The 14,265-nt window shown below is 39.6% G+C and overlaps 1 protein-coding gene across 2 annotated transcripts in view; it reads right to left on the reverse strand.

The window, feature by feature from the left end:
* SOX30 (SRY-box transcription factor 30) overlaps positions 1-13,757 on the reverse strand; it is a 32,984-nt gene extending 19,227 nt beyond the window's left edge. Inside the window, exons 1-4 of one of the 2 annotated variants that reach the window (XM_079918293.1) lie at positions 12,701-13,757; positions 10,470-10,709; positions 9,074-9,253; positions 2,446-2,938 (exon numbers count right to left, since the gene is read on the reverse strand). In XM_079918293.1, the coding sequence (XP_079774419.1) occupies positions 2,446-2,938; positions 9,074-9,253; positions 10,470-10,709; positions 12,701-13,733 (1,946 nt within the window). In that variant the 5' untranslated portion in view covers positions 13,734-13,757. Of the gene's footprint in view, positions 1-2,445; positions 2,974-9,057; positions 9,254-10,469; positions 10,710-12,700 lie in introns of both variants that reach the window. The other variant, XM_079918292.1, reaches the window with a different exon arrangement.
* Positions 13,758-14,265: the final 508 nt, after the last annotated feature.

The following is a 14,265-nucleotide window of genomic DNA, read 5'->3' on the forward strand; positions in this document are numbered from 1 at the left end:
GGCTGGATTTTACTGAAATATACTATCTAAATAAGCATAAATAAGATCATCCATATCCTTGGAAAAATTATCATCACACACATACAGGTAGAAGTTAGGAGCAACTTAATGTTTAAAGCTGACATACTTGTTTGAAATTCTTACATGAAATAAAATTCAGTATAAAACTACCAACTCACTTCATTTGGTTCCTTTAATAGCATTGGTTTTTTTTTTTGTTTTTTTGCGGTACGCAGGCCTCTCACTGTTGTGGCCTCTCCCGTTGCGGAGCACAGGCTCCAGACACGCAGGCTCAGCGGCCATGGCTCATGGGCCCAGCCGCCCCGCGGCATGTGGGATCCTCCCGGACTGGGGCACGAACCCGTGTCTCCTGCATCGGCAGGTGGACTCTCAACCACTGCGCCACCAGGGAAGCCCAATAGCATTATTATTAATTAGCAATAATGGTAGTAAAGATAAAGGTATAGTTTCTGTCTTCTAAGGACATACTTTTCAGAGTTTCTTTTCAAAATGTTCTTTAAACTATCAGATGATTTGTACATTAACAGCTAAATCCCATAAGTCTTGTCATGAGTAAGGAAGAGAAATTTCCTATGATTTTATCTATTTATTATATAAGGAAACATTTCCTGCCCAAAAGTCTACTTGACTACATGATTTTTCCATTCAAAAATACAGTATGTATTTTCCATGTGATTCTCTGCTAGCAACTAACAGCTACCAATCAAGAGAAGCCATTATATTGAGAAGCCTTTACTGATACAGTGAAAAAAACAAACATGGAATTCAAAATCGGACAGCAAATCTAAGTTTGACTACTGGCTCTGCCATTTACTAGTTGTGTGACCTTAACAAAGCTATTTAACAGCTGATCAGTTTCTTTATCTGAAAAAGTAAAGGGATTACTATGCCTAAAACAAAGGATTGTTGTGAGAATTATAGATAAAAATGCCAAGTTCTCAAAATGCTAAAAAGAAAAAAACAATAACAACTAGAGTGAGATTGTGGTACACAACCTGTTCTAGATGCCTCTTTTTCTCCTTTAATGTGAGTAAATACTGTCTAAGTCTTTCCTTTATTACAAAATGAATTATGTAACAAAGATAAAATTTCCGCAGTTTTAGTTTGTGGACCTCAAGGTTCTAACTAAGGCTGATCTTCTCAAACCTACTCACTTATTAAATTCCAGCTATGTCCTAGCACTCTTCTTATAACTAAAAAAAAACACTGTAAAATTCTCTAAAATTCCTGCAACATCTCAGATCCTAGGAAATAGCAATGAGAAGAGTTTATCAACCCCTGTCCTTAGGAGTCTCTTGAAGTTTGATTTCTTGAACTAAAAGACTTCTGAAAGCTATTAAAGAAGAGCCTATTGCGAAAAACAAAACAACAAATAGCAAAATCTCCCTTTCTCCTGATCTGATCCCCTAGTTCCACTTTCTTCCAGTTCTGGGCTAAGGACTTGAAAGCAAGCAATCCCATTATGAATTGAAGCAACATAATATATACCTCAAAAGTTCTTTGAGGCCTTGGTACCCAAGTGGGGAGTAGTTTTACTTTCTAAGTAAGTAACCATAAAAGATTGTGTTAAACACGTAACACTCCATTCTCAACAGAAACCATCTCTGTCTACACACTTAACAGCAACTGAAAAGTAGAGGTTAATGCCACTTTATTAGAATGCTTGCAAAGAAGTTAAATTCTATCACTCCAAAATGAAAAGTTACAAATTTGTTTTCCCTAGATACTTCCCTGTGAAAATAAATTCCTTTACTGGTAATTTACGTAAGAAACGTTTTGGTTTGTTAAAAAGGGCACTGAGAGGGTATATAACTTCAGACAAGTCATTTAACCTCTTAGATCAAGTGCTCTCTATATCCCTGCTACTCAAAGTGTGGTCCACAATCAGCAGAACTGACATCACTTGGGAGCTTGTTAGACATGCAGAATATTACGCTTACTATAACTCAGTATAGGAAACTACTATACCCCAGACCTGCTGACTCAAGAGTCTTCATTTTAACAAGATCACATGTGGTTTATATATATATATGAAAGTTTCAGAACCACACCTCTATACAATCAGGGGGTTTGACTAAATGATCTTAAATTAAGGTCACGTATAACTGATTATTTTTTCAAGAGAAAAATCAGATCTGACAACACTGGCACCTGTATTCTCATGCGGCAACAGTAGGCTGGAACTGAGTAGCAGCTGCCTCATAAGATGGGGCATGCACTCTCCTTGGCTTCCCCAGTCCTCATCTGGCCCCTCCATGTATTTATATTAACTGCTTGCCCCCTATTTAGCCACTAATCTAAATTATATAGATCCCAAGCAGTAATGAGGAAGTTCCTTTTTCAGTAAATAAGAGAGGCCTTCAGAGGTAAAAATTCATTAGCTATAAGTAGTTTTACGTGAAAGGAAATAAATTGTTCATTTACCTTGATGGGAAGTAGTGAGGTCCAGGTAGGAAGTAAGGGTGATGAAAAGCGAATCGCGGTGGCGTCCCAAATAATGTGGCTGCATGGCCAAGGGGAGGGGGCTGGCAGACATGTGAGTGTGGAATAGGAGGAGCTTGGGGGATTGGAGCACTTCTGGGACAAGTGGAGATGCTGGGATACTCCTCGGGAGGCTGGATGGTAGAGGCTGCAAATCTGGCGTGGGCAGTACTTGCACTAGTTGGAATCCTGCTGGTGCTCTCCAGAAAGACAGGAGTGGGTCTCTTCACAGAGTGACTGGCTCCAGAATGCAGCTGATGAGTGTCCGTTTCGGAGGGCCCAGCAAAGCACTGGGGTAGGAGTGGTGGACAGAGGGGCAAACTTGGAGCCTGGACAGCCACCTGGGCAGTACTGGAGATGCTTGGCTGGAAAACTGTGATGGGGCTTGGGCGCTGGACTGCAGGTGTGGGCAGCGGGATGGCAGGTGGAGCTTCATCTTTGGAAATAAAAATAGCATGGGTCAGGCATGAACTGAGTCACTCCATATTTTTCTTTTTTCAGCAGAACTTAATAAACTATACAACCAGAAGCCTTCACTAACCACCTTACCTAAGAACATCACCACTCTATTTTACCATCTTGAACAAACTGAAGCCGTCTTGTTCATTTATTTTACATTCTTGTCTCTCTTTCCCACCTAGATTCTAAGTGCCATAAGAGGAGAGACCTTTTCTGTTTTGCTCACTACTGTATCCCCAGGCCTCAAAATTCTGCCTGGCACAGAATAGGCCCTTAAAAAATATTTTTTGGATTAATAAATAAATGAATAAAATGATTGAGTGATTGAGTGAAAGACAAATACACACAAATGCTGGCACATATATAAAAATGTTTCTAAAAGAAATAGTATGAAGCTACTGATAGTGGTTACTTTTAAAAGGTGGTCATCTGGAATAGGGGACAGGGCCGTCGGACGCCAGACTTTCATTTTATACCTACTGGTACTATTTGAACTTTCTATTCTCTAAATATATCAATTTTATTTTACATATTAATAGAGGTTTCATCCTAGTGGTATGGGTCATTTTTCTTTTATTTTGTATACTTCTCTATATTAAACTAAATTATAATTGACATTTAATTTTTTAATTGGAAACAACTAAAGAAACAATCAGTAAAATTATTTTGCTTTATTGCATTCAATATGAATACATAAGGAAATTCCCAAGTGAGACTAAGACTTGCCATAGGTCAGCAATTTGTGACAGATAAGAAAGGAATATTATCGCAGCAGGGCATGCTGGATATAGCAGAATTTTTAGAGGCAAGTGAAATAATCATGTATTTGATCTTTTTGATCCTGAAGAAGAGAGGACTGCTGACCGAGTTGCTGAGTTATCCAAATGACACACTTAGCCTAAATTTAACTCAAGTTTTCCACAGAAATACAGAGAGAAGCCAAAGCAATAGATTCATGATCTAGTTTATTTCCATGCAGTTAGGTCTCTATTAATATAGAAGATGCAGTCCAAGAACAGACCCTGTGGTTAGAAATGTTTCTGTCAGAGGCCAAAAGGATTGTGAATCTTCTCTCAGCCTTGGCCAGATAACACCTTCCTCTCCTTCCTTCTCTCCAGATAAGTCAAATAACTACCCCTCCTCCCCTTTAAACCTGGAGGTAGGGAATTAAGGGGTATATCTGTTTCAAGTTGGACTCTGACCCAGTGAAATAGAGGCAACACAGGAGCAGGGTGTAGATGAAGCGGTACTGATTCTCAGTTAATGGGGTTACATGGACTAGCCCTCCAATCTGTGAGGCACAGGCCTTAGGCCTTTCCTGATTAATCAAACATAATTTCCCTCTTCAGGTTCCCTCAGAACCTATAAATCTATCAAACATCACAAAATAGTGTAAATTTGCAGGTCTGCCACCCTTACCACAATCACAAAACTGGGAGCTCAAGAGCAGGAACAGTTTAATTCATGTTTGTATCCCCATTACCTGGCACAGAACTTGGTTAATAATAGTTAAGAAAGGTATGACTAGATGAAAGAAAAAACAAACTAACAAATAAACCTATAGCTGACAGAACCTCTACCATTCATCTGGTATAAGGAAAATCTCCTCCTCTATGCAACTATGAAGCCAGGCTGACCTGTAAAATCTCTCAGTTTTATTCACTGAATTATCACTGCACTCAAGACATCTGCTCCTAAAATCTACTCTGATGCAGATTTCTTTTCCCTGTACAGTACAAGAGGCTCTTAGTCCTCAGAAAAGAAGTATGGTCATTTTAGGCAAAGGAAACACAAATTATAGGAGCCATAGAGAACAATGATATTATTTCAGTTATTGAAGAAGGAAGGGACTCATCCTTTAGCTGATACAAATGTTCTTTTCTACCAAAGATATTTTTATAAAATAAGGGGTACCGGTGAGGCATGAGGTGATAAAATCATGCATCTGTTTAACTAAACAAATATTCACTAAGCAACTAACATGTGTCAAGCACCATTTTGGCCTGAGGTAAAAAATCAGATAAATCAGGTGCATAGAGAGTTATATGGTAGTATAATGAAGATGTCCTAAATGTCAAAATTCATGTTGCTAAACAAGAGGTTAAAGTCTGCAACACCTAGTCATCACTGATAAACTGTCAGTGAATAGGGAAGACTTGTGGAACGGGCAGAGATCTAATGTATCACGCTGTAGATAAAGTATGGAAAAGACCAGCCAGTCACCTGGTTTCTCTCCTTCTAGCATACAGCTAGGTTACATTTCTCAGCCTCCCTTGCAGTTAGGAGTGGTCCTGTGGCTCAGGCTGACCAATGGAATGTAAGAAGAAGTGATATGCACCACTTCTGAAACTGGCCCATAAAAAACTTTCATGCATGATCCTCCATGCTCTTTTCCCTTCCGCAGGTCATGCACACTTGGATGCTACATATCAAAGATGGAAGAGCCATAGGTTAGAAGAAAACTGTGTCCATGAATCCCTTGGAAGAAAGCCAGAAATACTTATTTTGCACTTTACATGCGTAAAAAAGTAAACCATGATTCTGTTTAAACCGTTATGTTTAGATGAGTGTTGAAGCAGCTAGCATTATCTAATTGTTACATGAGGTACAGAGCAGAATTTTAGATCTATAGTACAATATGAGAAGAAAAGAAAAAATTTAAAGTTATTAATAACTTTCAACAATTCTGGCAAATCTCTCCCACCCACTCCTAAAGAGGAAGACTCTACTGCCTGTGTTGAATGGATGAAGGATGCAACCAGGCTTTTGTTGTGTGACTGGGATAAACAGGAAGGAGTAGAGAATGGCATAAACTGAGGACAGACCAAATTTCTCTGCAAGAAAAAGTTGTATAGAGGTAGAAAGAAGAACAGGAGGAAGAGCATATGGCTGAGGAGAGAGAAACAGAGGCAGAGAGAGGAGGAGAGGACAGAGAGAAATAGAGTAAGAGCAGAGACATAGAGACAGAGATGGGAAATGGAGACTTGGGAAGAACAGTTAGACAACTGCTAAGAAAGATGGGACTTTGGGGACAGAAATGGTAATGAGGAACCTAAGAAGACTTACTATAGTTTGAACCATAAGATTCCATCTTCCTTGCCTCATAAGAAAACCTACAATAATGAGCTACATCACTTTTCAAGGAATTTTCAAGCCATATCTTTGTTTCTTATGGATATAAAACTTTGCTAGGGGACTTCCCTGGTGGCGCAGTGGTTGAGAGTCCACCTGCCGATGCAGGGGACATGGGTTCGTGCTCCGGTGCGGGAAGATCCCACATGCCGCGGTGCGGCTGGGCCCGTGAGCCATGACCGCTGAGCCTGCGCGTCCGGAGCCTGTGCTCCGCAACGGGAGAGGCCACAACAGTGAGAGGCCCGCGTACCGCAAAAAAAAAAAAAAAAAACTTTGCTAGAACTGATCTTAAGTCAGGGACAAGACCAGATTTTTTTGCATTATAATAACAGTATCAGAACATTGGAGGGTTTTTTTTGTTCTGTTTCTGTTAAATAAGAACAGATGGGTAAACCAAAATCACATCACATGTTTACTACCAAAAAATTAAAATAGTAGTAAACATTTTTAAAGTAAAAATTTAGAGAAAATGTATGAATTCAGAAGAATGAAAGATGTCAACTGAGTTTGGATGTAATAAGGAAAACCCATTTCAGGTTTGAGAAATAAAATGTAGAAAATGAAATAATCTCACCAGAAAATTCCTAAATATATAAAACTGACATTTAAAAGCCAGGCTAAAATAAATATAGCTTCTACCAAACTTCCAGAATCCTTTAAAATAAATTTGACCACTTAATGTAAAATGAAAATGCTGGCATAATTGGCATCAAAGACATATGATAAAAGAAAGTATCTAAAAAGTATTCTGGACTATCTGGCTGTAAGTACTTTCAGAAACTAGAAACAGGAGACAAGCTCACAAGATCAAAACATCACAAGATCTTAGGTAGCATTCACTGAAGAACTTTAGAGAAACTCAAAGTTAGAGCTGAGAAAATATTAGATGAAGTAAATACAAATGGTCTCTCTGCCAAAAATGCTATGCCAGAGCATTTTCCAAGTTATTGGAAGTAGTGAACTTGTTATTGGAAGTAGTGAACTTGAGAACTATAGTTTGGTAAGTCTATTTTCTACACTTAAAAAGCTGATGAAATCTATACAATGTATTAGTGTATAAAGGTTGCTAGGAAAAAAGAGAGCAAATTTTTTCTGATAAGAGATAAATTATACCTCACTCCTCACTAACTTGATATCTTTCTTCCATGGGAATAAACAAAACAAGTTTGAAAAACACAATTACCATGACTTTATGTTTAGAATATAATATAAAATTAATTGAAAGAAACAAAAAAAGGGGTGGTGTAAAAATTTGTATCTGTAGGTAATAAGCGATTAAAAGTAGATTCTCTTAGGGATTTGTGCTATAATTTGTTCTTATTTAACAATTTTATAAATGATTTAGAATATAAAATATATAGTGAAATTTCCAAATTTGCAACTGATAACAACTCCTCCAAGTAATATAATGCCACACTGATGAGTACAAACTAAAAGAACATATTTCAAAAGTTGTATGATTGGGCAGCAGAGTAGCCAATAAATCTCATCATAACTATTATATAACTATTAAATATATATATATCATAATTATTATACATATAACTTTATATATCTGGGAAAATAATTCCCAAATTTTATACTTAAAAGATAATGATTTTTTTAATCATTTGAGATCCAATTAAATCTTTACTGACACTACATATTACTAGAAATAAGAGAAATTTAAAAAGAAAAGAGCAAACAAAAGATCATTTTCCTTAGATTTGATTACTTTGTATATGGCTCTGAAATGCTTCCTATAATTCTGCTTCTCATACTTAAATAAAACATCATGGATGCGAGAGCTCTACCACTTTCTATCTCCCCAAATCTTTGCTCAGAATTGCATAAAATTAATATATTGTATAAAACTGTCAGCTGTCTCAAGTAAGAACACTGATAAATATATTTCTGGGGAGAGAAAACATACAGCATTTAACTGTGGATAGAATGACATGGAAGAGGGGTCTTAGAAAAAGGGGTAAAAAGAAGAAACAGATGATAAAAGTGTAAATCATAAATAACAGATAAAACAAGGTAAGTTTTTAAAAAAAGCACAATTAAGCCTAGATTGAAATACAGGATTAAAAGAGATACTACCAAATAGCAAAGGGTGAAAGTGCCTGCCTGTTCTGGGAGAGGACAGGGTGATAGGATCAGCTTTCTTTGCCTTGAGCCTAGATACCCTGAAAGTGGCTTTGTTGGTATCCATTGCTACAATGATACACAGGAAAAAACCTGAAAATGTCTAAGATCCTAATAAGTTAATTTTCAAGATATCTAAACCTCTCATCACATAGATATGAGGAGGCAGAAACTGGAAAGAACAGTAGTTTCAGGACAAGTGATAGCAAGTAGTGAACGTACAAAGCTCTGCCTAAGAGATGACTAAAATAAGCTCTGGAAGAACAAACTAATGATGGATAGACCTATAACAAGTTCTTAAGATACTAGATTCTCAATTTTGGGTTCTTAAAAGCAAAAGACAGGAATGTTGTGAAGAACTGATAACAGAGGAGAAATTTAGGGAAAGACAATGTAATGAACGAAATATCTGGTAGAAGATAACTTCCATTGCTTTTCTAAGGCAGCAAAAAAAAAAAAATGGTCTTAAGAGATCAGTCACTACTACTATATTCCAGGACAGGATGCCTCATACCCCATCAGCAAGGCATTCTTTTATGCTAATAGTAAAAACATATTCCTATTTCCTATTGAATTACCTCAGTCATTTCCTGCATTATCTGCATAATCTATGGACTCATCCTGATTTGCTTAAAAGGTCTGACACAGAATATTTGCTACTCTAGCAAACCAAGGGTTTTGATGTCTACTGAAATCTTTCTTTCCCTGATTTAATGTTTTCACTCTATTTTTGATTTTTTCTTAACATTGTTGCCCTAAACTCTTAAGCTAACAGAAACAAAATTTCAAGTTAAGAGGTAAAATGATCACACAGCCATTAAAAAATTTGTAATCTACAATAAAATCAACTCACCAACTGAATGAGTGATGGGGTTCTGTAGGCTGGGAATTACCACAGAGTAGGTAGGTGAGCAATAAGGATAAACTGTTGTTGAATTTGTAGAGATGATATTCTGTGTGGTACCAGAAAGTACATTGGAAACGCTTAGAGGGAAGCGTTTTCGCTTCCCTGGACGAGGCTGATAAATCCAACCTAGAGAAGATAAACTATTTTTAATTTGAACATATAGATCCTATTTAGCCTTTAAATAGTTCTTTGCACATTAAAAGTCCAAAACACTTCTAAGTCTTCATTGTCTAAAGTATCTTTTCCAGCTCTATGATACCATTTCTGTGCATTTTAGCATATATATCCATATGGCTCCTAAGTAGTGGCCAATGTTGTAACCCATAATACAAAGGAAGAGGAAGGGCAAATGTCTTTTATCCAAAGACACATAATGAATTTATAGTAAAATCAACATTAAAGGCACTGAGTTTGAATCCCAAAGCTTTTCCTCTACCCATAAAACAATGCCCCAGTAAGATACTATTTGTCTCCTCCTGTTTCCTCACTTTCTATAAGACACAATTATCTATATCTTACGATGAAGTGGTTACTAATGACCAGTCACTATTTTTATGCCTTCTTCAGAAAGAGTCACTCTCTTAGACTTGGCAGTCTCCAAGTCCACAAACCACCCAATTTCCTTCCAAACTCAGAAAAGTGGAGTTAGGGCAGTTGTAGCCACTGCATAACCAAGAGAATCACTGGTTCCCTGTAACCACTGCTCTGATGATTCCCCCCTAGAACCTTTCTCCTACTACTTTAGAAAAATAGTTATTCTTTTCCCACCATGCACAATATGTTGGCCATACACTGTGCTTTTACCAAGCTTAATATCAATTTCCTCACTGCTGGGGAGAGAATCAGAATTTATTTCAAACTACATCATGATGAGGATAAATTTATCAATCAGAAGGCAGCACTATATTCTGATAATCATATAATATTAAAATGGAGCATGGTGTTAATGCCTGTAGCATGCGCTGCATATTTTCTCTGTTGCTCTGATCTGAACTTCATTTTCTAGCATATTTGAAAAATTATAGCCTAGAACTCTGGAGCTTTACCTTCATTACGTTTATATTTATATATTTAATCAAAACGACAGTAAAACTGTTTGTCCTCAGGTTTGCATTAGTTGGCAAATATGAGACCAGATATCCCTCTACTTTGTGCTGTTTAAGGAAACTTATGCCCAGTATCAATTAAATCATTACTGTAATATTAGCCAGTATTTTCTCTATTGTACATATCAGATTAGAAAAAAATTACATTTTTGTATTTCAGTCTCAAACTAACCTATTCTTTACCTAAATAAATTTAAAGAAATTAGAAAGAGGCTTTGTTCATTTCATTTGATTACCAGGAAATTCCTCTCTGTGCTTTTCTTTAATCTTTTGTGCTTCATCATAATAGGGTTTCTTTTGTTCTTCACTAAGTTTGTTCCACTCTAACCCGAGCTGGACACTGATTTCTGCATTGTTGGCTGCTGGGTTAGCTTTGGCTAGTGCTGGCCGGTGGATCCTTGCCCAAACCATAAATGCATTCATGGGTCGCTTCACATGACCATTTCTGTCCTTACTGAAGGGAGTGTCTGGTATTCCTACATGACAAAAATTAAGAGACTAAATTAATGTGCCACACACACACACAATTTTAAAGTGAAGTGCACTTCCACCTATATTTACTTTTTAAATATCTGGAGAAAATATACACTTCAATATAGCCAAGGAACTGCCAGTGTTCCAGAATTCCTCATAACCCCTGAACTCTGCATTCTAAACTGTGGCTTAGAAAGACTCTTCTCTTCCTCAAAAAGAATAATATTGTTGAAGATACTGTGGAAGTAATAATGTTGAAGACACAGTAAACTGCTGGCTTACTACTTCTTTGAGCTATATTAATATCTCTAACAATAATTAACATTTAGTTTATTTCCCATTAAAATATTCTAGTACTGGGGGACAGGAATTAGGACTTATTAATGACTATAATCCCAGCGCTAGGTGGGTGTACCCTAAATGTTTAAAGGAATTCATTTACATGCCACTGGAGTGCCCATTCAAGCAAAAATACTTATAATATTAATATACTATATTATTTATATTTTGTTATGAAGGTGAAGCACCTGCCAAGGTGGGTCACTAACACTAGTTCCATGTCCCAGGAGAAAAAATAAGAGGAAAATAAGAAAGGTGACTTTTTGAAAATCACAGAGACAGCTGAAATTACAATAAAGGAAGTTGTTTAAATTCACATCTCTTACATAATTCATCAAAAACCACTGCCTATACACTTCATATACTGTTTCTCTTTATTTTAGGGTTACTTGATATATAAAATTTTAAAATGCACAAAGGATGAAATAAGTATTATAAAGAAAGCTTCCCCTTTCTCTCCTTTAGAAAATGAAAACAAAGTTTAAAAATTACTGACGATAAAAAGCAAGAGTATGGGGTACAGATGAACTTATTTGCAAAGCAGAAATAGAGACACAGATGTAGAGAGAACAAACATACGGGTACCACGGCGGGGAAGGGGAGGGTGGGATGAATTGGGAGATTGGGATTGACATATACACACTACTATGTGTAAAATAGATAACTGATGAGAATCTACTGTATAGCACAGGGAACTCTACTCAATGCTCTGTGGTGACCTAAATAGGAAGGAAATCCAAAAAAGGGGATATATGTATACGTATAGCTGATTCACTTTGTTGTACAGTAGAAACTAACACAACATTGTAAAGCAACTATACTCTAATAAAATTTTAGAAAAAAAAAAAGCAAGAGGGTGGGGTGGGGAGGAAGAATCAGTAAAGAAAATAAGAAAACAATGAAGATAAAAGTCAATGAAGATATGAACTGAAGATTAATATGACTTTCCATTGACATTTACTGCCATAGTATTCTGTCTGAATTACATCTTAAAATAAGAATTTTCTAGCTATATATTTGGAAATAACGGATAGAAATAAAATATCTACTTGTAATTGTTACTACTGTAACTGTGGTCATTTCTTTGAAAACAACTTATTCTACAGTGTTTTCATTTTCTATATTTCTGTAAGTCCTTAGCTTTTAGAATACCATTACAATTAATTATGTACTGTTCTCGCCTAGAAAATGTTTACTCTTCATTTTTAAAGAAGATAAATCACCTCTATATCCAGTATAAACTTTCCTGTTTATTTTTTCATTAAACACTATTTTTTCTTGTTTCTTGATACATGTAAAAATACTGAGCTACTATAATACAATATTTTAAAATGTTGATTATCTGTAGCATATAAACTGAGGGCTTTGTGTTATCTAGCAAGAATATTTCTATTTTTGTGTATAAACATTAGTCACATCTAAATCTCATCCTCCACTGGGCCTTAAAAAAAATAATTATTTTTAATGTTTGGGAATCCTGAACGTGTTAGCGTATTTTACTGGTATATGTACAAGTCAGAAGTGATCTTTGCAGACTTTGCCCTGAACCCATGATTTTATTTTTCTAGTTTATGCTTCTCAACAGCTGACATGTCAGCTACGGGGCAACAGCCGAAGTTTAAAAAACCAGATTGTTTCCCCTGCCGTCTAATACCTGCATCTGAGGGAAGCACGGTGAGTGGGACATCTTTGGTTTCAATTTTTACAGAAGGCTCCAGTAAGGACTGCATTTTAATAGGCACTGGTGTCAAGGGGACCTTGGTCAATCCTATCAGCTCTGAAGGTGGAGGTCCCTGAAACTGGATCCGGGCTCCAGGGGGCACGGTAGGAAGAGTCAAAGGGATCCTGAGGTCTTGCTGGTGCGGCCCAAAGGCAATGGACGGCTGGGTCAGGATGACATCCTTGCTGCCATGGACCAGGCCACTGGACGCGGGCTCTGTGCCGAGCCTGGAGTCCTCGCGGAGTCTCTCAGGCTCCTCCGTTTTGATGACTCCTTCGCTGATAGCCGCCAGGCTTTTGCCTTCCCCTCCTTTCGCCGCCGTGAAGCTCATGACCTCCTCCTCTTCCTCCATCTTGCCCTTCTCGTCCCCTCGGGGGCTGTCGATGGCCGGCCCGGGGCCTCCTGCCTTCGCCGCCTTGGAGGCCTTAGGGCCCGCCTTGACGGCCCTCCGAGGTCCCACTGACGGATCCAAGCTGGGGTCCAGCTCCTGCTTCTCTGCCTTAACGTGCACCGGCAGGGGCTGCCCCAGGTGCAACTGAGGCCTGCAGGGGGAGCCCTCGGGCGGCGGCGGCGGCGGCGGCGGCGGCGGCAGCGGCGGCAGCAGTAGCAGCTCGGGCCTCAGCTGCAGCAGCCGCGCCTGCGCGGGAGAGGCGGCTGCGCCTTCCTCCCGGGCCTGAAGCAGTGGTGGCCCAGGCGGCAGCAGTAACACCTGCTCCGGGTTCACCTGCAGTACCCGCCGTGCCGCGGGCTGTACGCCCGACGCCGGAGCCTCCCCGCACGACGAGCCTAACGTCACAATGGCGGCCGCGCACGGGGCGAGCGGCGACGCAGAGGGCTCCGCGGCCGCTGCCCGAAAGAAGGCGCCCTCGACAGCCACCGGGGGCGGAGCGGGGCGCAGCGGGCGCGGCGGGGTCGCCCGCGGCAGTTGGCGCGGCTGAGGCGGCGGCTCCGGCCTGGCTCTCTCCATGGGGGGAGGGGGACGCCCCGGCCTACTCCCGGCCCGGATTGTAAGCTCAGCCGTTTGTTGGCGACCTTCTCCCCTCCCCCTTTCAGTTAAGACCCTTCCACGGCCTTTGCTACCCAGAACCCTACGCGGTTCAAAAAGCAGCCCTTGGTCTTGGCCTCGCCCAACCACAAGTGTCTTGGTACCCCCCCACCCGCGGTCCGCCAATCACAGGCACGTTCTCCGGCTCCTCCCGCCCTCCACGCACCCCTGGTACCGAGCCCTCGAATCGCCCGCTACGGCCGGGCCGCGGCACGTGCTGCCCATTTTCCCCCTGTGACTCTCCCTCTCTTCCGGTGTTCTCTTCAGTCCGTTGTCCTTAGTTACCTCTCCCCAGTCCGGAGCGCCCGACAATGGCGTTGCCCAGGAAACAGAGCGGTTCCACGCCACTGACCTCCAGGAGATAAAGCCGTGTGAGTTCTGCACAAGAGCTGACCATACCTGCCTTGTACACGCGGTTTGCAATTCCAGAATACCTCGTGGGCCCTGACTCTCA

Source organism: Stenella coeruleoalba (genome assembly GCF_951394435.1).
Source record: "Stenella coeruleoalba genome assembly, chromosome: 3".
NCBI classification, from domain to species: Eukaryota; Metazoa; Chordata; class Mammalia; order Artiodactyla; family Delphinidae; genus Stenella; species Stenella coeruleoalba.